The 25,042-nt window shown below is 37.3% G+C and overlaps 1 protein-coding gene across 2 annotated transcripts in view; it reads left to right on the forward strand.

Moving 5' to 3' along the window:
• Positions 1-2,363: 2,363 nt before the first annotated feature.
• irf4a (interferon regulatory factor 4a) overlaps positions 2,364-25,042 on the forward strand; it is a 29,956-nt gene continuing 7,277 nt past the window's right edge. The window contains exons 1-7 of one of the 2 annotated variants that reach the window (XM_022678168.2): positions 2,364-2,776; positions 3,039-3,368; positions 7,308-7,494; positions 10,331-10,410; positions 11,079-11,232; positions 15,139-15,240; positions 19,132-19,527. In XM_022678168.2, the coding sequence (XP_022533889.2) occupies positions 3,132-3,368; positions 7,308-7,494; positions 10,331-10,410; positions 11,079-11,232; positions 15,139-15,240; positions 19,132-19,527 (1,156 nt within the window). In that variant the 5' untranslated portion in view covers positions 2,364-2,776; positions 3,039-3,131. The remainder of the gene's footprint in view (positions 2,777-3,038; positions 3,369-7,307; positions 7,495-10,330; positions 10,411-11,078; positions 11,233-15,138; positions 15,241-19,131; positions 19,528-25,042) is intronic. The other variant, XM_022678170.2, reaches the window with a different exon arrangement.

The raw sequence follows: 25,042 nt of genomic DNA on the forward strand, positions 1-25,042 counted from the left end.
ATATCGGAACGGATGAGTGTGATGAGGAGCGCGCGCTGGGACGGCCGATGTTCCGCGGCCGGGCGCGCGGCGGCTCGGTGGGATTCCCCGGCGGGATGTTTACTACTCTACCTCTCTTCAGAGAAACCCCTCGAGCGTGGAGCTCAGGCCACGCCCACCAGCAGCACAGCACACCTTTAATATATATTTTAACATGTATATAATTCAGCATTTATTATTCTTATTATAATAATCCATAACTGCTGTGTAAATTAATTCCATTTAATTTCTATGGATGATTTATTGTAGTCTTAACCCAAGACGTTTAAAAGATGTTGTGTAACATTCCTTAACCCTTTCATTATGAATGAACCCTGAATTATGTTCCAGTGACAAAAAACGGTAAGAATGCTGTTTTCTGTCTTGTAGTGCACACGCAAAATACTCTAATAAAACATCTATACAAAAATGGAATCCAACTAAAAAATTGAATTTATTTAAATGCCCATTGCATTGAATACCTGTTTAACATTTCATTTTATATTAATAAAAATGGTTCTAAAGAACATAAAATGAGCAAATATGAGCTCTTGTCATTTTTTCAGTGCAGTGGGCGGGGCTAATCTACTGTTTCATTGGCTTGCATTGACTTGTTTTATTGGCTGCTGCATGGTCTATTCTGATGGACAACAGGTCTCAAATAATGTTATGTGCAACAAAACATCAAAGAAAAAAAAAGAAAATACATGATGTCCATTGTAATGGACGCAGGGTCTAAAAGGGTTAAAGCACTCTGTCTTACACTTTAATTCATGAAGCTCCAAAGTGACATCTACTGAACATCCTAAGAGCATCATCACAGCACATATTACAGCGATATTTGCAGATTGTAAAGATGGAAGTGCAGACATTTTTTAGATCCTTTAAAAAGGGCATTATTTGCTTACGCATATGTTCCAACCATTTGAACAAGTTTTGACTTGATTTCTAGAACAAAATGTTAAAATATAATCAACGTCACGAAAGTCATGAAATTGTTGTGTTATTTGTGTTACATCAGGATTTTAAACCTAAAATATTTACAGTCATGTGATCACAATAAGAAAAATAAATATTAATATAAGCTTTTCACTGAAATCAGCTGATTCAATTTTAAACTTGGTATCAATATTCTGAAATGCGTCTGTGCCTTTATGGCTTAAGTAAAATTATGTATGTATGTATGTATGTATGTATGTATGTAAAGTTATGTTTACGTATTTACTGCTTATTACTAGTGATCCACTATGTACAATTTGATCTCAATTCGTCGTGTAAATCACAATCTTTTTACCATCACTAACAGCTTATATCACAATATGTTTTATCCTATTGTAGACGCGATATTAACAAGCTACAGAGAGGCGGCCTACTCGAATATTGGAATTCTTGTATTTGTTGTAAATGTAAAGTAATTCATTATTTTTGTAGTATTGTTTTGGCTTTGACTTAATGTAATAATGACTTTACATTTAACCATGATCGGAGTCCTGGAGCGCCGATTCAATGTGCCTACCTCTAGTAAAAACTATGGCTGCGCTAAAGAGCGTGCGTTGGCCTTTATTCCAGTAAAAGTAGAAGTCCTCCTAACTTAAATAAATGTACAAAAGTATGAAACATCCAATGCACTCAGATATCAAAAACAAGAAAATAGAGATAATTCTCTAATGCTTTAATGTTCTATGGCCATTTTTTATAACTGATTAATTAGCATATTTTAGTTGGTTGAAGTCTTTAGAGAGTCACTCTGGCTTACAAAATCGTTGATTAGTTTGATTATGCATATTAAAATGAAAATAAAACACAAACGCAAAATACTAAAGGCCAACAGTTTCTATAAGATACAATCAATCGGCTATAAAAATTTTTTTGCCAACAAGCGAAGTTTCAGTTCAGAATTATTTTACAAATGTATGAACACGTTTAAGTTGATTAAAACAAGCTTTAAACGCAATTTTACAAACGAGTTTTCCTATAATATAATATAGGAAATATAATATAATGCCACATCTATATATTCCATATAATGGATTATTGACGCAGCATAGAGGCTATCACAATTTTAAACAGTCCAACAGATCATAACAAGTTAAAACTAAGAGGTCGTTGAATCATTGTGTGCTTGCTTTGTTGTTCTTTCGTGTTGATGTAATACATTTTTATTGCATAATTAAACAAAAAAAAAAACAATATTGACTTTTCCGCTATTAACATACTTTCTGGACAGCACGTGACATATCTTTATATTTTATTTTTTTATGTTTTTGTATTTATTTTAATACAATGTATTATTATTATTATTACTACTACTAGCATGATTAAAGCATTGCAGATGCATACTCGAATTTTTTTTTAGTTCTATGGTACTGAATATGTGTAAAACTAGTTTAAATAGAACCGGATTTCATACATATTAATGAGCTTTTTATTACATTTATTAAATGTATTAAATGTTGTATCAATATATAGAAATGAGTCTAGGCGCTCCTGGGTCCAATGAACGCCAGTGACCAGATCTAGTAAATGTTTCTAGTAAAAGTATTATAGTACTTATATGTATAATATGTTTCTGTTGACTGTGAATTGTGGTGACAGAATTCAGTGTATTTTTATAGCCCCGCCCACTTGTATTTAGGTCCCGCCCCTTTTGCGCTGCAGTTGAAGGCTTCTTAAGCGCTGGAGCGTCTCTCAGCCCACTCTGGTGCAGGAGAAGTTTCAGAGCTGCGATTGAGGAGCATTGCGCAGTGCGATCACTGAGGTAAGAGCTGGGGAACGGAGCCTGCAGCCTGGAGACTGAGCAGTCTGGAGAACCTTTAGAACCATTAGAACATCATAGAACATTATTGAAGCCTCAAGTGAAATTTTAGTACATTTTAATTCATTGTTTTATTAAATTAAAGTGCAGCACAAAACAAAAAGTGCGGCACTTTTGATTTCAGCACTCACACGTATTTTATTTTAGTTTAGACTTCAGTGCATGATTCATTTTATTAATATAATTGATATTATATCATATCCAGGCTCACAGTTCCAGTGCATGCAGCTTCTCTCAGCAGGCTCAGCATCTTCTCCAAGGCACGTTGGCATTTGCATGATCCGAGCTGTGCACCTGCATGTCCGGTCACCACTGTCGCATGCGTCCTTTGGCAGGCATGAATTTAGATGGGGACTGCAGCATGTCAGTCAGTTGTGGCAATGGCAAGCTTAGGCAGTGGCTCATCGAGCAGATTGATAGCGGGGAATATCCCGGCCTGGTCTGGGAGAATGACGAGAAAACCATTTTCAGGATACCCTGGAAACACGCGGGAAAGCAGGACTACAACCGCGACGAGGATGCTGCGCTCTTCAAGGTGAGTCCACCTGAAGATACCTGATATTAACTTCAGAGAAAGTATGACAAGAGTTTTCAAAAAAAAGGTAGAGGAACAAAATGTAGCATCTCCAACATTTACCCAAGTATTTTGTTCTCAAGAACTTTTCAGAGGAACTACTTGATCCACCCACCTTTAGTCAGTATAGGAACTGATGGTAGGAAGTCTGTTAAGACCCTGTTCTTCTCGTTTTGGTGTTAATTGATAAAGATCATTATTTAGTGTACAAATAGTAGAGTAACAATAAAAAAAGAAGAACAGACGTCTTAGCTTCAAGCTCTAGAAGCTTTAAACTGCAGAAAAAAAACTTCTAATACAATCTAGGTAGGATTCTTCGAACTGGAAGAAAATCTGCTTCCATCAGTATGTTGACAAGCGTCTGTTTTTTTTGTGGTCTGAAATAAAAGGATGAATGAATGATGAATGAAGTTCTAAAGGAAGATCAGAAAAAGGTGAAAATATTAGAGTAGACAAACAAATGTTAAAAAGCTCTAAAACGATCTACTTGAAATCTGTTTTTGAACTGCAAAAGCGTTTATTTCTCCATCCAATCTTAGCCAGAACTCTTCTCATATTTCTCTTAAAACTCTAAATAAATTATACAGATTTATAGTTAGATTTGAGAACTTTCACAATGTAGTACAAACCCTAGAGCAAAACAAATAAAAATTAAATTTAAATTAAAAACAAGTTAAGGAATGAAAAGTAGCATCTCCCAAATTTTACCCGAGTACTTTCAGTAACTTAAGAGGAACTTCTTGGTCCATCCACCAGTGTCGTCAGTGTAGGAACTGTTGATAGGAAGTCTATCAAGACCCTGTTCTTCTCGTTTTGTTATAAACTGATAAAGATCACCATTTAGTGTACAAATAGAAGAATAACAATAAAAAAGAAGAACAGATGTCTCAGCTCAAAGCTCTAGAAGCTTTAGAACTGAAGAAAAAAAAAACATTTTAGACCAATGACCAAACGAAAACGTTCAAGTACCACCTACTAGCCATTTCACAGGAACACATGTAGTTACCACACACATAGTTATTTATACACAGTAATCTAGAGGTGTAATCCACACATATACATGTCCTCATATCTGTAGACAGTGGTTCGTCACCTGATATGTGGTCTGCTTTTTCTTTTCTTTTTTCTGTAAGTTAGTTTGTGTGGTAAATTGTTTGATTGATTATTGTTTCTGGCTTATACAGTTTTCCTACTAAGACATCTTTTTTAGCTATTTAGCTACTAATTTAATTGAACTGTTGGTGAATAGTTGGTTGGTATAAGCATATCTTGTGGTGTTCCACAGGGTTTTACTCTAGGGTCAATGAAAATTACAGCTGGAAACATGATAGATTATGGTAGAGTTCTAGAGTTATTTTAATGCAAGCTGATTTTTTTTTGAGGTTATCTAGTGTACCATCTTGGGATGCTTCACGTACCACCAGGGGTATCCGTACCACAGTTTGAGAACCACTGTCTTAGACAATCTTGGTAGAATTCCACCAACTGGAACTGGAAAAAAATACTAAGCTTCCATCAGCAAGTTGACTACAGTCTGCTCTTTTTCTTTTGGGTTTGAAATAGAATAATGAATGAACGATGAAAGAATAAAAGTTCTAGAGAAAGATCAGAAAGTCGTAAAAATATTAGAGCAGACGAACAAAAGTAAAAAAGCTCTAAAAGATCTACTTAAGAATGAAATATAAAGAAATGTCTTGCTCCATCCACCATTCAGTATGGGAACTGAAGTCTCTAAGACATTATTCATCACATATTTCTCTAAAACTCTAAATACATGATACAGATGTAAAGTTAGAATAAGTAAGAACTATTGCAAAGTAGTACTAACTTTTAAAGTTGGAGAAGAGCATCAAGGTCCATATACTATTTTTCCAATCCAATCTGTCCAGTCTAATATACTTTTTTTTGTCTAAAATCTAATAAACCTCTATAATGTTAGTGGTGAAAAAATCACAAGTCAGAGTTTATACCATTCACAAAACCAACGTAATTTCATGGAACACGAAAAATTCATTGGTAAGTAAATGTCAGTTCTTAAATTTAGGAACCACCATCGGTTGCTGTCTTATTTTGTCATTGTTATCATTTAGGAACGCAGAGTTTAAGGGGTTAATAAATTATAGAACTACGCTAGTACATCCACTATCCATCAACATGGGACCAAAAATATATTGTAGTTATATATTTTTCTCATTTTATTGCTACATAAAATGATGAAGCTCATGTAGAGATTTAGAAATTTTAAACAATTAGCAGTTTAAAGATTTAATTTAGGACTTAATAACTGTTAGAACTGGAGAGGGATTTTTTGGACCATCCAGTTTCCACCAGTACTTAGTATTAGGTAGATCTTTAAGATGCTGCTTTGGTTCTTCTACTCTAATATTCATTTTATTCATTTAGCTTCTACTTTCTTGTGTTTGTGTGGATTTATGGATTATGTTGGATTATGTTTTATTGGATTATGTTGGTCGTTGGTTCAGCATGTTGTGAAAGTACTTTATAGTTGTTGCCTTTGCAGTTTTGTTGTATTTTAATGTATTTTAATGTATTCCATGCTTTAACCCACCCATTGCAACTTTGCAACAGCTTAGTAATGAGTTGATTAACAGGGCTGCCCAATATATTACAATTTGCCCATGTCTAAAAGTCATATCGCAGAAGATGCAATATCAGTTGCAATACCAAATCCATACTTTATAATTGTTCTCCGCTCTACCAAAATCAGACTATATCTGCTTGATATTGTGTATTATATGGCCTATAATCCCTTATTTGTTATTTTATAACAAATATTTTATATTATATAATATAAATTACAATGACTGTGTTTTTTTCAATAAGTTGCTGCACTAAATAGATTTCTCAAAGCTGTGGTTCTCAGATCCGTCCACAGGGACCTCCAGATGGTCTACTAAATGTTTGCTCAATCCCTCAGTTTCACCAGCTGGGTTATAGCAAAAATCAGGACCATCTCCCGGGTGCCTGAGGTTTGGTTTGAGAATCACTGCCTTAAATACCTAAATGCAACCATACAACCATAATATTTATCCTTGCTGTGCTAAGCAATATATTATAAATATATTTAAACTATTATAAGAGAGCCATCTGTGTGAAGTTTTATTCCAATAATATAGCATAGGTCATTTGTGTGAAAGTGTGAAGTTTTGTGCAAATTATGCTGTAAAAAACATCGTAATAAAAGGAGCAATTTGATGACTTTAATTATACAGTATAAACAGAAGCATATATATATATATATATATATATATATATATATATATATATATATATATATATATATATATATATATATATAAAATATAATATAAAACTTGGGTTGTAAGAAAATATAGAAATTAACAAAAAAATCTACAGATTTTTGAAATCACAATTTTTTTTTGCGATTTTACGATTAGTTAATATGTAAAGAAAATATTCATTTTGTGTGGTGTTTAAGCCCCGCCCACTAGATAGCACCATTGTAGTGTTGTGCTCACCTGTATCGTTAGATCCAAAATGTTCTTTAATTCAGATTTTATGAGTATAATAGTGTTTTACTGTGAGTTTTTCTAAAATGTGGTTATTTTAATAAACACATATAATATATAAATAAAATATAATTATAAGTGTCTAAGCTTGGGTTATAAAAGAAAATATTTTTTTTTTTATTGCATTTCTGTTTAAACGGGGAGAGTACTGCAGCCCACACATGTTCCCGAGCTGGCGGCACCTGTGGTAGTCATGCTCAGACCAGACGTTCATTCATGTTTTCCTCTTCTCTCGCCTCTCAGAGGGTTTAGATGATGGTAGAAACAGAAAGTGTAGGCAGGATCCAGCAGGTGATCAGTAGAATATGTTATTTACTGCAGTGTTGATGTTGTTTTCTTGTTGTTCCAGGCCTGGGCTCTGTTTAAGGGGAAATACAGGGAAGGCGTGGACAAGCCGGACCCTCCGACGTGGAAGACCAGGCTCCGCTGTGCCCTCAACAAGAGCAACGACTTTGACGAGCTGGTGGAGAGGAGCCAGCTGGACATATCAGACCCTTATAAAGTCTACAGGATCATCCCTGAAGGAGCAAAGAGAGGTAAGCTGGGTTCTTCTACATACAGTAGCTCAGTGTTATATCAAAGTTCGTAATGGACCAATAGAAATGCTTCAAAATGGCTCAGAATAAGGTTTTTGCACATTTAATTTAATTGAAATATAAGATCTAGGGCCAGGGCCGTGCAAAAACCTTTGGAGTGTGCAGGTGCTCAAAGTCAAAAGGGGGCACGAATTTAAGCATGAATTTAAAACACTATACAGAAACATACGCTACAATATAACCCGTTGATTTGTGGTCTTACTGTGGTGTTACTGTAGCAGCCTGGTGGCCAATCTTCATTAATTGCACATTGCACCAGTAAGAGCAGAGTGTGAAGGTTTAATTAGCAGGGTAAGAGCACAGTTCTGCTCTAAATATTGCAATGCACACAACATTATGGGCGACATACCAGAGTTCAAAAGAGGACAAATTGTTGGTGCACGTCTTGCTGGAGCATCTGTGACCAAGACAGCAAGTCTTTGTGATGCATCAAGAGCCACGGTATCCAGGGTAATGTCAGCATACCACCAAGAAGGACCAACCATTTCCAACAGGATTAACTGTGGACGCTGTAAGAGGAAGCTGTCTGAAAGGGATGTTCGGGTGCTAACCCGGATTGCAGAAATCACGGCAGAATTCAATGTGCACCTCAACTCTCCTGTTTCCACCAGAACTGTCCGTCGGAACTATAAATTACTGTGGTCTAAAACCAGGTGTTTCAGTTTCATTGTCCGACCCCTCTAACCTGGAATTACACTTTGTTCCTCAGCTTGGCTCACAGGATATAACATACTTAGTTAAAAATCGGAAATCCTTGTTAAATTTTTTCAGGCAAAAACACTTAAGATAAATGGATCTAATTTGCTTTGTTGGCTAAAGCTTTTGCACAGTACTGTAGATCAGGGAAATATTAATACTACCAAGTGTTTTGTCACTGTCTGAACTAAAAATGTCTCGTAGCGAAGATGTTAGATCCTAGTCTAGCGCTTTGAACTGTCTATAACCTCTATACTCACTCGCTCACTTACTCATAATACTTACTCCTATGCATTTAGCACAGTTTGAGCAGCTGCATTGATGTTTAGCTGCAGTAGCAGCAGCAGCAGAATGCTTTATTTTAAGTCTTCAGAAGTTTTATTAAGTATTAATAGGGAAATGCATTGGGTCGTATTTCTTAGCTGTGTTGCAAAAATGAAAAAACTTGCATTTTGATGCATGAGCCCTGCTTCAGCACACTGCATACATGCAAAAATGAAGAGTTTGTGTGCACTGTGCTTTGCTCTTTCACTCAGTAGAGCAGGAAGCTGGGAGGAAGCCACCGCATGTGCTAAACCTCCTCAATGCTTTTTATAGAGGGCTTCGGTTACCAAGAGCACAGAACCAAGCAGCTCTGCTGCCCCATGGGCCTTGCATAAGACGAGGCCTGTGCGATCAGGGGTCAAGAGGATGGAGAGCTATTGCTGCTGCCGCTGCTCTGCCTTTTTTCACATGTTCATCATACTACTGGTCTAACCGGGCTGACTAGAAACGCTGATAAGAGAGCTATTTCTATTTGTGGTGTCTGTGCAAAGGCTAACTATAGATAATTACCTCAGATCTGAGGCAAACATGTCGCAAACAACTCTTAGAAAACAATGCAGGTGCGAGTCTGAAAGCCAAAAGACATTAAGAGAACCATGAGTGGATCAGATGCAGCAGTGCTGCTTGAGTTTTTAAGCACTGCGTTTAACTAATCACTGTCTACCACTTTATTATACACTCCTACCTTGTAGATAAAGTAAAAAAAAGTCAGAGATAGAAGCTGGTAAAACTGTTGCTGCACAGTTTACAGTGTTGTTTGTCCCCTAGTTCTTCATCAGTGCACCAGTACACAAACCATAGGGCACTGTTGGTGTTTGAACACTCTACAACAACAGGCTCCAAGTGGTTTAGCAGCTCCAGTGGTTTGAATCCCGGTCATGCAGCTTGCCATCAGCTATCAAAGCCCTGAGGGAGCACAATTGGCTTTGCTCTCTCTCTCTCTCTCTGGGTGGGTACAGTGTATGGCGCTATTTTCTCTCATCACTCCTAAGGTGATGTCGATCAGCACAAGGCTGCGTCTGTGAGCTGATGTATCAGAACCGGGTCACTGCTCTTTCCTCAGAGTTCACTGTGATGCTACTCAGCAATGCTGTTCCAAAAGGAGGAGGAACAGGAGGCGTGTGCTAATCTTCACCCTCCTGGTGTTGGGGATCACTAGTGATAGGGGGAGTCCTAATGAGTGGGTTGGGTAATTGGCCTGGTAAATTGGGGAGAAAATGGGATATAAATTAGAAAAAAAACTAAGCATTGCACAGTGCTAAGAATAATGATTCACCACCCAAATTATACCTGATCTAACTTTAGTATTGAAGAACAAAGTGAAAGAGAAACAGATACAGGACTACAGTCAGAAATCATAGAACTACAAACTGCTTCTACATGCTTAGTGGAGCTGACATGAAAACCTGAAGAAACATGGCTGACAGTGAGAGTTGCTGTTGTTCCCAGTCTCTTCCACTGTGTTATAATATCACTGACAGTTGGCTGTGGAATGTTTAGTATTGAGTAGAGAAAAATTTCACGATCCACTCACAGTACCACAGTGCTGGAGTTCACTGAGAGCCTGAGACCCATTCTTTTACTAATGTTTGTAGAAGCGGTCCCAGCATGCCTAGCTGCTGCTTTTACTATTATACACCTGTGGACATGGAAGTGATTAATTGAAACCTGAGTTCGATGATTTGGACAGGGAAAGAATTGTAATAGTCTGTAGAACCTTCTCACTCAATGCTAACGCTGTTTTTTTGTTATTTAGGTGCCAAATCCAACAGCATTGAGGACACCTCGGCTCACGTGACGTCGCTTGGTTATTCTACTTATCCTCTTCAGCCGCAGGTAAGCTAAGCTTGGGGTGGACTTTTACTCTAATATTTGGTTGAACCACCTTTAGCTTTGATTGCAGCTTTACACATTCACTGTGTCATTGCTTCAATAAGCTTCTGCAACGTCACAAGATTTATTTCAATCCAGTGTTGCTGGATTAATTGTTCACCAAGATCTTGCAGCAGCATTGATGATGGTAGAGTCTGACCACTGCACAAAGTCTCTCTTCTCCATCCAGCACATCCCAAAGATTCTCAATGAGGTTAAGATCTGGACTCTGTGGTGAACTCTCTCTCTCAATCCATGTGTGAAAATGATGATCTCATGTTTCCTGAATCACTGTTTCAGCCCCATGAATTCTGGCATTGTTATCTTGGAATATGCTCGTGTTCATCAGGGAAGAAAAATCCATTGATGGAATAACCTGGTCTATATTCAGTATATTCAGGTAGTCAGCTGATCTCATACTTTCAGCACATACTGTTGCTGAACCTAAACCTGCAGACCAACTGCAGCATCAACCAACCCCACATCATTTACTTACTTAAATCCAGGTGGAGACGTTTTTTGACCAGACAGTATATATATATATATATATATATGTACTGTACTACTGTGGGATGGAATGAAGGTCTTACGCACAGCATGTGTTTTGTGTGTTTTGGGTGTTTTTTCCACAGATGTCAAGCTACATGTTATCCCCAGAAAGGAGAGACTGGAGAGATTACGGCACAGACCACCCTCACCACCAGCCCCCCCACGCAGAGCTGCCCTACTGCCCTCCGTACCCACCGGCTCGGCCTCTACAGTGGCACGCGCCACCCTGCGACAACGGTACATACTTACAGTATTTAGCTTCCTATTGGACTAATCAGCCATCAGTCACAATTTTAAATTGCACCCTTTCCACGCCTTCATTGCTTGGTCTTTTGTGTATATTGTATGTGGCTATGTGCTCTTTAGGGCACAGTCTAGGGGTATGTTTTTTTACCCTCTTCTTTCCCCTTGTATCCCTCGAACTGAAGAAATGATGGCGGCGCGTGCACACGCTGCAGCTTACCCTGTCTTCCTGTCCTGTCCTGTTTCCCCCTTGTATGTTATTGTATGGATGGGTTGATGGCTAATTTCGCTGGTACTTGTGACCATGTGACAATAAAGGCAATTCTGATTTTCTGTTGCTAACACGGATGTGCAAATGCAAACACAAACACAGCTTGTCTTAATCCTGTAGAGCAGTATTGCTGACAGAATGGCAACCTGTTGGAACCTACTGGCATCATGTCTAGTGCCATGGGTGGGCTAGAGGGGTACTAAGACCCCAGTATTGAGTTGTGGAGCAGTGGAACTGTGTTCTCTGGAATTATGGAGCTCCGACCAATCCTTTTGGATAGGATCTTGACCTTACTGATGATCTTGTCATTAAATGCAATCAAATGCTCACAGCAATGTTCCAAAAATCTAGTAAAAAGCCTTCCCTTGACAAAAGAGACAGATGAAAAAAAAACTCATTTTTTGCATTGGTTGTATACTTATGTTTGGACAAAGTAATCATAATAAATTGGCTGGTAATGATTTGTGCTTATTTTGAGTTTAAATGAATTATAATAAGGTGGGAATTCTAATTAAGATTGAGTATGACTTAAATCAAGTAAAAATCCCTCAGAATCATACAAAATTGACTGGAGACTGATTCAAGTCATTGTTACTATAATAACAATTCCTATAATAGCAACTTACAATGCTTGCTTATGCTTGGTGACTAAAAATCTAATCAGAAAAAAATAAATAAATATATATATATATATATATTAGCTATATATAAAGTTAATAAAATAATGTATCACAATAAACTCTGGGACAATTTATTGTCAATTAAAAACATTAATCATGACAGGCCTAATATAGGGCCTAGGGTTCATCATTGTAATGTTCATTTATTTCAGTAATTTAGTTCAAAATGTGGAACTCATATATTATATAGATGTATTAAACACAGAGGGATCTATTTTAGGTGTTTATTTTTTTTATTAAAGTTGATGATTATGGCTTATAGCCAAATAAAGCCCAAAAATCAGAGTCTCAGAAAATTAGAATATTATACAAGAGCAATTGGTACTTTTGGCAGTGTGGGCAGTGTGCCAAGTCCTGCTGGAAAATGAAATCTGCATCTCCATAAAAAAAGTTGTCAGTAGCAGAGGGAAGCATGAAGTGCTGTAAGATTTTGTGGGAAAACAAAACTGCACTGACTTTAGACTTGATATAAATGTAAAATTAACTGATGATCAGTGATGGTTTGGAGAGACATGTCTGATATCTGCTGGTGTTGATCCACTGTGTTTTATTATCAAGTCTAAAGTCAGTGCAGTTTTGTTTTCCCACTAAATCTTACAGCAGCACTTCATGCTTCCCTCTGCTACTGACAACTTTTATGGAGATGCAGATTTCATTTTCCAGCAGGACTTGGCACACTGCCCACACTGCCAAAACAGTACCAATTGATCATATTATTATATAATACTGATTTTTTGGGTTTTCATTGGCTGTAAGCCATATTCATCAACAACAAAGGAAATAAACACGTATTTATAGATGTATAGTATTCATCTATATAATGTATGAGGTTCACATTTTTGTACTGAGTTACTGTAATAAAGTAACTTTACAATGATATTCTGATTTTTTTTTTGTATGGAAAGCTAAAGCTAAATAGGAGGAAGCGCAGAGCACAAAGTCACACCCCGCTCCATGATATATCTAAGAATCCTGTACTTGATTAAATGTGTGGTTTGAAAAAACCAACACTAGCAGCCTAAAGGTGTGTTCAGACAGCTTCAGCAGCTTCACACAGCTTTTGTTTGGTAGCGTAGCAACTCTGCAAATAGAAACTGCACAGAAATAAGTATGGCTGAACGTTGATGTGCTTTCCGAGAGTTGAGTCTATCATGCGTGAAGTGGTTCAACGTCTCAGAATTCTGCCTGTACGCTACACTGCCTGCTCACGACCTCACTTCAGACCTACAGCATGACCTCATGTCCTAAAGCGTTGATGATGCACAGGATTTTAATGTTTGGTTGACTGTTTTATTCTAATCCTTAATTATAAAAAAAACGTGTGAGCGAGAGGTTGCTGACGAGTGCAACAGTAAAAAAAAAAAAGTGTGACTGCGTAGAAAAACGTGTGATCACACGTAAAAATACATACAGTATAATGTATGCACTGTGTGAACCGGCTTTGGACGTGTGAAATATGTGTTTTTGTGATAATTTTCTCTAATTAAACATGTGAAACTACTCTAATGTGCCAACAGTCGTGGGACAGGAGTATGTGAATTGATCTTAAAGTGTGTGAGAACAACCACGCTTATGTAAGTTGTGAGGTGTTATCTTGTTGTGAGTGAGGGCCAGTCAGTGAACACTAGCCAGTGTGCTCATGGCAAGACGTGACAAGTGAATTACTGGAGATGGAGCGAGGCTTGGCAGTGGGTACAGATGGATGATGGAGCGTTCTATTTCTGAACCTGTGAAGGTTTTTATAACATTCATTGAACCACAGAGTCACGTGTGTACTAGGAATACATCACAGAAGACTGTTTTTTGGTAATTTTGGTGTTTTTGGGAATTCTGGATAAATAGTAAAAAAAAAAGGAAATAACTGTTTGTTAAAACAGATTAAACTATTAACTTTCAATGCCTTTGGCCCTTTAATCATTATTAAACATTGTTGAAGTCATGAAACAAGATACTAGTTGCTGACCCATTACTTTGGCATTTCTTTGTAAATGTGACTTTTTTAATTGGAGGTTAATGAATAATTTGATGTTTTATCTTGACATATATGAGTGGAAGTACATTTATATAATGCCCTGGCTCTTGGAGCCCACTTCTACACTAAGGTCTATTTCTATTTCTCTGTTTCTTGGCTCACTGAGAGTGTTTTGCACAAAGTATGGTAAATGAGAGGCCTGGAAGTACTCTATTAAGAACTGTTTTTCATTATCATATGACATTAAAACAAAACAATATCACACAAATCAATACTATACAGTATGACTTCATACATTTCTTTAAATGCCACAAACCCGGTATTTAAAAGAAACTCTTTCTTTGGGGTAGCATTGATCCGTTGCGGATCGTGCAAAAGGCATGTATTAATTCTATTAATTAATCATGGGTGTGTTTAATCTTGTGCATAACGTGAAATAAACCAATCAGTGTGCCAGTTGTCATTCCCTTTAAGAAGCAGGTGAGCTCTGACTTTGGCACATTCGTATCTTAACAGTGTGGCAGTTTTGTGTTCACACTGTAAAGATACACCAGCAGCTCATTTAAGGGAACAGCAGTGTTGCTATTTATTCTTTATTCTGTTTATTGTTGAGTTTAAAGTCTTTAGGTTTGGGCTCTGCAGCATGCCTGTGTGTGTGTCTGTGTGTTTGTTTAGTGAGCCGGGGTGTACGCAGAGAGCTGGGAGCACCTATAGGAATGGACTCTGATGATTGACTGTTGACTGTTGTCAGGGTTTTAATCAGTCAGTGGAGCTCCTGTGTTTTCTTCCGCTAAAATAGAAACACGCCAGAAATTTATCTGAAAGCACCTCACTTTCAGACAACCAAACAAAACCATCAGTGTAGATTTATTCCTAAACTCTGATGCTATTTTAACAGTGTAGGCACAAGGCGTGAAAATAGACTGTTGATGGGGTGTAAGATAGCAATGAGATTAACTGTAATCCTCTCTTTTCAGGTTATCAGATATCTGGCTCGTTTTATACCTACACCCCAACAGAGTCACATCCCGTCTCAGTGGACCCCAGCATGAGATCAGCGGAGGCCATGGCCATCTCTGGTAAACATAAAAACACACATACACACAAAATTTTATTAACCCTTGTGTGGTGTTCATATTTTTGTTACTCGTTTACTTTGTTACTTGTATTTAATTCAGCAAAATTAAGCAATTTTACATTAAAATGCTTTACACATGCTTGCTTCACCTAAATTGCGAGCAATATAAACAGCTTACATGGTTAATATTTGCCCTTTACCTTTCTTATGTTATTTCTTTCAAAAAGTGCTACTCTTTTTTTTATTAGTTTTTAAATAAAATGTAAAAGAAAATGAATTAAACTCAAGATATGAGTAGAAAATTTGATTAGTTTCAAATTTACAAATGAAGCAATGTTTATTAGCCCTTGGCCAAACATACTGTATGTAATATAAATGTGTGTGTGTTGGTGTACAGTGTGTGTTTATCGAAAATGTGTTTTGATTTATGTTTTTCAGAAAAAATGAGCCAATGCCAATGAGTTTGAGTTAGAAAAAATCTTTTTTTAGTATCATTTGATGAAAAATGAAAACGGGTCCCACAGACCCGAACACCACCCAAGGGTTAATGTATGTTAATGTATTATTATTATTATTATAATGTATTAATGTATTAAAATGTACTATTTTTTATTTTAGTGTTGATTATGATTATGGCTTACACCCAATGAAAACCCAAAAATCAGTATCTCAGAAAATTTGAATATTATATAAGACCAAATTGGTACTTTTGGCAGTGTGGGCAGTGTGCCAAATCCTGCTGGAAAATGAAATCAGCATCTCCATAAAAGTTGTCAGTAGCAGAGGGAAGCATGAAGTGCTGTATATTATATAAGTTTTACATTTTGAACTGAATTACTGAGATGCACCTGTATAAAGGGGTTGCATGATGGGTAATTTTCACTAGCTTAGCAGTGAAGCTTCACTAGATTCCATTGCAAATCCTGAAGCAAGAAGAAACTTAAGTCATTTTTAGCTTAGCTTAACCCTCCTTTTATGTTCCTGGTCAATTTGACCTGTTTTAAAGTTTAAAGATCTAGTAAAAATGGTTAAAAGTATTTTTTTCAGTATGATGTTTCTTCTGCTTGTTAGTGTCTAGTGCTTGTTAGTGCTTAATAAGTGTAATCACCATATAATATATATAGTTCATCTCACATATCTGAAACCACCCCCTGCAAAAAAACAAAAGCTAAAACAAAATTGCAATGTTTTAATGTTATGTAAAACTAGTGTGTTTTATATGTTGGTCTTTTAAAAGTAATAAAGTAGTGAAAGTGTTATTTTTAATGAAAAAGGAGTGAATTATCTTTATTGAACAATCACCTGTTAGAAGTAAGGAATACCATTGCTCTAAATATTGATAGAATAATTAGTAATGGAGTTAGTAATGAAATATTCACACTGCTTGTTAGGATTTTTTGGGGTTTCAGATCATCTTTTGGATAATTAAACATGTACCGTTTCAAAATGACCCTGAAACACCATTGCTGTTCCTGACAAATGAACACAACAGGAGGGTTAAGCTTTTTATTATTGCTGTTTTTATTAATGCATTTTATATTACATAGGCCCATACTTTAGACAATATGTCTATAGGGATATTTAAAATATATGAAAAAATAAGTTAAAAAAGCTATGCCATTCTGTTACATTATCTTCCTTGTGCAGTCATAATATAAACTGTACTGTACTTACTGTATTCTGTATTCTGTAGCTCCATAGGGCAAGATGTTCATAGGGTTGCAGTAAACGAGACACTATGGTTCCCAATTTTAGCAATCCGTGAACCGTGCACAGTGCAGCTTATTTAGTGGCTGTCATTGTGTCTTTGCTATCATAACGACGAGAAAAGTACACCTTGCTCAGCTCGAAACGTGAAAAAAGGCATGTACTAATTCTACTAAATATTCGTGGGTGCCACTTGCTATTGCTTTTTAGGAGCCAGGTAGTATTTTAGGCTATTTTAGCGGCGCAGTGTAAGATAGCAATGAGCATTGCGACTCGCCTTGCCCAGGGTGTACAATAGGTTCCATTGACCTTTTATCTCTGTGGAAATTGAAGCTTTTAGAGGACTGTACTGCAAGGTGAGAGTTTTTTTTGTAGATTCTCTTAAAGAAATGAGTTTCTGCTGTTTTTTTTTTCTTCTGATCGATTAATCGATTAGTCTGTGAATATAGCAGGCAGTCAGTTCAATTTGAGACACTAATAGAAAACATTGTCTAACAGGTTTACCCCTTTATCTTGACTCAGTTTGTGTCAATAAATTGTATTATTGAAGTCTGGTGAAGCTTTTTTCAAATTTTATATTGGTGTTTCCTTAATTTTGAGACTCCCTCAACACATAATATCAACTACAAAACCCTGCATTGTTGCAGTTTTCCTTTTTTGGTCGCCTCCATTTCCAGGTGGTGCAGCTTTTCCCCTGTTAAACATCAGCTTCTCACATTAATAACAAAACCTGTGTGTTTTTTTTTTCCAGAAAGAGGAACAAAGGCAAGGGATGTAGATCAGTTTAAAGCGATAGTTCAAGGGGGTAGAGCTCATTTACATGATTATTTCTAATACAAATTTTTGGTTTCACTGAAAATTACTAATATAAACTGTACTTTTTGAAGCTTTTGAAATGAATTATGGACTTCATATGTACTTAGGGAATTCACATGAATCTCACAAGTGATTCAAGTCAATATTTTCGTAAATTAACTCTTTTTCTACCCGTTTTACATGTTGCCAGACTTCATTCAAAGTGGGTTTGGTGTAAAATACTAAATTTTTAAGAAAGTGCTGAATCGGAAATGTTCACACTGCTTGTTAATTGGTGAAATTCCCTATTAAAGTATTACTAATAGATTATATGGTACACTGTTATCTACATTGACATGCTTAATGTCTTTTGGGACAATAACTAGTAGTATTTTATTGCCCAGTGACTAAAGACCACTGACCTGTGCTAAAGTCGCTTGTCTGTTGGCATGGACAGTTTTAGCCAGATGCTGCCGGTCACGATCATTACCACTCACTGCACTGCTGTCCACTGTGGGTGGTAATATTAGCTTTCTATAAAATATGTACGTACGATATTGTACAAAAAAAAAAAAACGATATTCTTAAATATATGAGTGATTCTTTTTTTTTTTTAAGATTTTTAGTTCTTTCATTACAACAGTTTTTTTTTTTATCAAACCATAATCAGTTGTATTATGGAATCATTAACATTGACCTTAACACATTCACATGAGATCTGCTGTTCTTTAAAATGTTGATCTGGGTTCTTTTTTGTGACCTCCTCGTTGAGTTGTTCGTGCCCTTTTGGAGTAATTTCAGTCGGCTGGTCAGGGTAGATTTGTCTGATACTAAAATTTGTTTAGCAAATCTGTCAGCATTCTCAAACTAAATTGGAGCAGCCTGGTGGCCAATCTTCATTGACTGCACATTACACCAGTAAGAGCAGAGTGTGAAGGTTCAATTAGCAGGGTAAGAGCACAGTTCTACTCAAAATATTGCAATGCACACAACATTATGGGTGACATACCAGAGTTCAAAAGAGGACAAATTGTTGGTGCACGTCTTGCTGGCGCATCTGTGACCAAGACAGCAAGTCTTTGTGATGTATCAAGAGCCACGGTATCCAGGGTAATGTCAGCATACCATCAAGAAGGACCAACCACATCCAACAGGATTAACTGTGGATGCTGTAAGAGGAAGCTGTCTGAAAGGGATGTTCGGGTGCTAACCCGGATTGTATCCAAAAACATAAAACCACGGCTGATCAAATCACGACAGAATTCAGTGTACACCTCAACTCTTCTGTTTCCACCAGAAATGTCCGTCACCACAATAAATTATTGTGCTCTAAAACCAGGTGTTTCAGTTTCATTGTCCAAACCCCTGTATGTCACTCTCTTTTCACCAGACTTCCGTCTGCACGTGTCCCTCTATTATCGGGAGTCCCTGGTGAAGGAGGTGACCACGTCGAGTCCTGAAGGCTGCCGGATCTCCTCCTCATCTACTCCAGGTTCCCCTTCCTCCCCTTCCTCCCCGTGCCCGGAGGACAGGCTGTACAGCGGGGCGGAGCCGGTGCTGTTCCCCTTCCCCTACCCCCAGTCGCAGCGGCGCGGCGCCGACAAGCTGCCCAACGTGCTGGAGCGGGGCGTCCTGCTGTGGTTGACCCCCGACGGACTTTACGCTAAGCGCCTGTGCCAGGGCAGGGTGTACTGGGAGGGGCCACTGGCACCGTACTCTGACAAACCAAACAAGCTGGAGAAAGAGCAGACCTGCAAACTGATGGATACACAGCAGTTCCTCTCAGGTGAGATAATGGTCTTCTCTTTAAAACATAGAACTTGTACTTCCGTGTACCCTCATGGCTGAAATAACAGCACTAGAGGCTAAAGTACCCTCTAGAGTTGCAAAAGCAAGAGAAAGTGCCACAGTGAACTGCCCTTTAGATGGGAAAAACTGACAGACTGCCCTTTAGAGTGCCTTTTTTGGCAATAAATTATATAATATACCCTATAATAAAATGTGTTATAATTTGTTCCCTTTCATGGTTGCTCTTCCAATAGAAATCTAGTATAAATGGGATACAGTTCTGTAAAGGGATCTCCTACAGGTGTTTAAATTAATGAATATGATACAGTGCTGTAAATAATGTTCCTATATAAGTGAAGAAGAGCAGAGGCTTATTAGGTTTTCTAATGGAAGCGACTCTAAACATAAGATTCTCTATCAGTACATTTCTGATTTTCGTCTTAGATGCCCAACAGAGTGACATCATATGTTGCAGTGCCCATCTTAGGCAGTTTTTACCTAAGTGGGTACATTGTGAAAAAGTTTTTATGAGAAAAATAGCGTCTGTTTTATGTCATTTAAATCCTTGACATTAAATGGAGAATTAATATTGTATTATATCTCTGTTGTTACGCAAGTTAGAATAAGTCTAGATTTTTTTCTCGCATTTGGAGTGTTTCTAGGAGCATTCCAGATTATGGCTGCACGATATATCGTTTAAGCATCGTCGTCGCAATGTGCACATGTGCAATAGTCACATCGCAGGATGTGTGATGTCACTTAAGGCAATTAAATCAAACATATCATGTTGCAATGTTTTGATTCTTAATACAAGAAGTGGATACACAGCGCTGTCTCTGTGTCTGTGTGAGTAACAGACTGCTGCTGCCTGAGAAGTACATGTATATATATATATATATATATATATATATATATATATATATATATATATATATATATATATATATATATATATCCCCTTTAAATGCAATACTTTTCACTTGGTTATAAATGGTTATAACTTGGAAGTATTTGATCACTGGGGCAATGTGTAATTAAGGTTTTACAGGAAGATATTGGCTACATTTGCATTCATATTTATATACAGGTAATGGCAACAGATATTGAATGCATAATATTATTAAAAGCTCTATATTTTGTTTCAATAGTATATATACTATAATCAGGTATAATTCTGTGGTTTAACATCTTATATATTAAGCACAGCTGTGGCTCAGTGGTTAGAGCACTGGGTTATTGATCACATGGTTGTGGGGTCAATTCCCAGGTCTGTTGAGTAGTTTAGTACAGTGTCTTCTACTAAATGATTGGCACCAAATGCAAGAAGATATACAGTACTTTGTAAATCTTGACTTCTAAACTTAATGATTTGGAATTACTGGGGATATCCCAATGGCTAAGTAATTGGTAAATTGTGTAGTTTTTGAATATAAAGAATGTAGTAGTATGGAAAAAAGTGAGTAGCTAGTCTGCTGAGGCTGTTGGCATAAATAATATAGAAGAAGGCAGAAAGATGGAATTCAGGGAGAACTGACAATATGCAACATTATCAGATTATCAGCTAATGACTGAGGCAAATCTGAATAAAATAGCCTAACTAAAGGAAAAGAGCCAGAAAGTAATATAGACATGGAGACACCCTGAAACACTGGCAACAGCCCACTGTACCGTATGTTAATATTTTTGCTTTCTAGCCTGCCAAAACCAGACTATATAGGTTAAAGTTATCAGAAAAAAGGAGATGGTAGATGCAGAGTCAACTGTAGTTGAGGAACTTGATAACGAATAACGAATATGATTAGAAAATATTGTTTATTTCTTTTATTGCTGATGATTGTGGCTTAGAGCCAATAAAAACTCAAAATTTGAATATTATATAAGACCAATTGGTACTTTTGTGTGCAGTGTGGGCAGTGTGCCAAGTCCTGCTGGAAAATGAAATCCGCATCTCAACAAAGTAGATCACTCTATTTTACATTTTGAACTGAATTACTGATATTAAAAAGTAACTTTTCAATGATATTCTATTTTTTTTGAGATGCACTAGTACTGTATGTTGGCATAGCAACACTTTATTTTTTTCCTGTTAGTGCAAAACTGATTAGTATGTTAAAATAAACTCACCTATAAAACCTGCAATATTATAATATAGTGCATCGTAAATTTTACAGATATCCTGTGGTGAAGTTCTAATCTAAATCTAATCCAGTCTGAACAGAACTGTGAAGTGTGAATAGTGTGAATTACACAATTGGGACGCAGCCCTAGGATTCTTTGTCAATCCAGTGATTGCTACCTACATATCCTACATAGGGCAGCTGTTAGCTGTTAGACTCAGCATTTGGTTTCCAGAAAGTTTCAATAATATGTGATTAAGACTGAAAGTATGAGTAGAAAAACCACTGATGACTGTTGCCTGCTTCTAACGTGACTTTTTAATGAGGTTTTTTTGACCTTCAGAGTCAGGTTTCCACCCCGTTCTACTTGGCATGCAAATTCACAGCTGAAAAAAATGAAGACTTTTGCTGTGATGATAGGGTTATTAGTGATGATGTCAGTGAGTGTGAAGATAATGATGATGATGATGATGATGATGATGATAATGATGAATGTAGAATCATGCTAGAAAAAAAAGGAAAATTGAGTGCAAATCAAAAATTATGAGACTTGCGGTGATTCTACTGAAGAGTAATCAATCTTTTGGAGAAAATGAGCAAGAAGTCAAGAAGTCAGGAAGATGATGCTGTTTTAACATTTTGAACCACAATGAAATGTCATCCTATTGATCTTATTCTATGGCTTACTCTTGTGAAGCGCTTGCGAAGTGTTTGGTAGCACCTCGTCATTTCTTCCTCGTCTTGGTAAGGTGCTAACTGACTATTACTTCAAGCGTTAAGTCTGTCGAGGCGCTAACTGGCTATTTCTAGAACCAGTTTGGGAATTACAAAAGGAGATCTTCAAAGGGTTAACAAGCGTCTGAACATCAGTAATGAAAGCAATGTGATGAATAGGCCTGTAACGATAATTAAGGGTAATTATTGTCTTATTTTACCATAAATGGCATTTATATACATGTATTTAACAACAGTGGCAACAGTGTATTTTGTTTAGTTTTTTTTTATTAATTTATTTAAGATAAAGCAATCAAGCAAAACATTATGACCACCTCCTTCTTTGTTTCTACACCCATTATTATTATTATTATTATTATGAGCTCGACTGTTCATATATAAGGCACTTTGTAGTTCTATAATAGTTGTAGCCTGTAGTCTTGTATCAATTTCTCTGCATACTTTTTTTTACATACTATTATTATCCTCCTTTCTTCACCCTATTCTTCAATGGTTAGGACCCCACAGGAAAGAAAACCATTACAGAGCTGCTGTTGGAGTTTTTAAACATTGTGCTTCAGTGTTTCAGTGGTCACACGATGCTCTTGGTGGACTATTATTAGTTCAGTAGACACTAAGGTGTTTAAAAACTCCAGCAGCACTGCTGTGTCTCATGTCTGACTGTAGAATGACTGAAAATGACCCATCCCCATGGAAAATGGGTGTAGAATTGTGATTGGCCAAGTAGTGAACATAAAGGTCTCATTCCATCGTTTTTTAGTTTGTGGTCTAGTCGTGGTCTCTAGTATGAATAAATAAATCAGGTGTTTCTATATAGTCCTGCTTTAGATCATTGAATTAGAGGTCTCTGAAGAAAGACAGGTTTTGGCTCTTGTTAATGAATATTCATACATGCAAACATAAATCGCCTCTGATTGGCTAACAGTATTGCAGCAGAGAACCCCCCCCCCCCCCCCAATTGCCCCCCTCTCCCAACCATAGTCAAATTTACAGCTCTAAAACTCAGAGGAGAAATTGTTTTCAGAAATACAGTAATGGTAATAAAGATACTTTAGATAATAAACACTTGGTAATATAGATACAGTAAATAGAGTGCTAAGTAACATTAACCCTTAAACTTCACTTAACATCAGACTCGAGCTCTGAACCCAACCCCCCCCCCCTCCTGTTCTCCCCTTTGATAACGTTTCTTTCTGGAAAACTAATGCTACTTAACTTTTACCTCAGACTCATAAAATCAGACCCAAACGGCGCCTGCTTTGACAGGTGTTCTGTCCAGGTGTGCTGCCTTGTCAAACTGTGCTTCCCTAGTGTATATTTAAAGTCTCGGTAAAACACAGATCTCTCTCAACCGGAGATCCTATTTAAACCTATAGTTACTTACACAAGAGCTAGCTCTGTAAACAGGGCTAACGAGACAGTGTAGGCTCTGCTCCGTCCCGGGTTCAGTGCTGTCCGTGGGCGGTCCTGAGCCAAGGTGGGCGAGGCCATGAGCTTACTGGTTGACGTCGACACCCTAACGTCTCTCTGATCAACTCGTATTTCTGAGGATTTTTTTTTACCAGCTATTACAGACAGTGGAGGCTGAAGGACAGTTTCATGTGCAGCATCATATACAACTCAGACAGACCTATAGTATTTCACAAAGAACAAGAAAAAGTGGATTTTAGCAGAAAGGGACACAATTTGACTACTTGTAGAATCCATCGCTGGCCTATCATCAAGCCTACAGCTAAGCTACACTGCCAGTAGCAGCTGTCATTTAACCATCAGCATGCTATTCATGACCTGAGCGGGTAAAATGTAACCTCGTTTTGTGGTTGACCTCATGGCACGGCCGCTGTTGGTTTGGCTCAACCGTCAGTATCACTGCTCCATCCATTTTAGTCACTTTAAAAACGTTTTTTTTATAAAACCTCAGAGCTGGAGGACTTTCCAAAGACCTTTCACAAGCAGATGTTCTCGACCCCTCATTATACATGGTTTATATAAGCCCTGAGTGCACCTGCCCGCTCAGCTCTCTGAACCAGTCATCAGGGCCCCTCTGCAGAGTGGGAAAGGGGTCCTGCGTTCACTGTATTGCTCATCAGGTGGTTTTGTACTGGTACCATTAGAGGAAGCAGAATGACTGTTGGAGAAGAAATCACAGCCCTATTTAGAGGATTCTTATCAGGGGTACCAGCCTTCAGTCCCGGGGGGATACATCAGTGTGCTTTTTACTACAGTGTGCAGTACTGTTAGGACATTAATAAAAGAGGGAAAATACTCAAATATGCATAGTTTGTTGCAAGCAATGCCAATGTAGTGATTATTCACCAATACAATTGTACTGAAAATGGGTACATTTTAACCTACAGAAAGATGCTGTAAGTCTAAGGATTCTCTTTATATTCTCTTTATTTCTCTTCTCTAAATGTATGTAACCATTCTCTAGGTAGACTCCGCCTATAGCTGTCTATGGATATGTATGTCTTAAGTGTTTCCAGATGTATACCATAATACTCCATTTAAGCAGCTTCCCAAAGTGGGAAGAGGAGAAAGCAGGAACATCAGAATCAAGAAAACATCTCTCTCCAAGGCTGGCATAGGAAGCCTTAAGGATATTGTCTTAGTCTTTTGTAATAAATAATTGTATTACACCTAAGGCAATGTCTGCGGTGT

Source organism: Astyanax mexicanus, chromosome 8 (genome assembly GCF_023375975.1).
Source record: "Astyanax mexicanus isolate ESR-SI-001 chromosome 8, AstMex3_surface, whole genome shotgun sequence".
Classification (NCBI taxonomy): Eukaryota; Metazoa; Chordata; class Actinopteri; order Characiformes; family Acestrorhamphidae; genus Astyanax; species Astyanax mexicanus.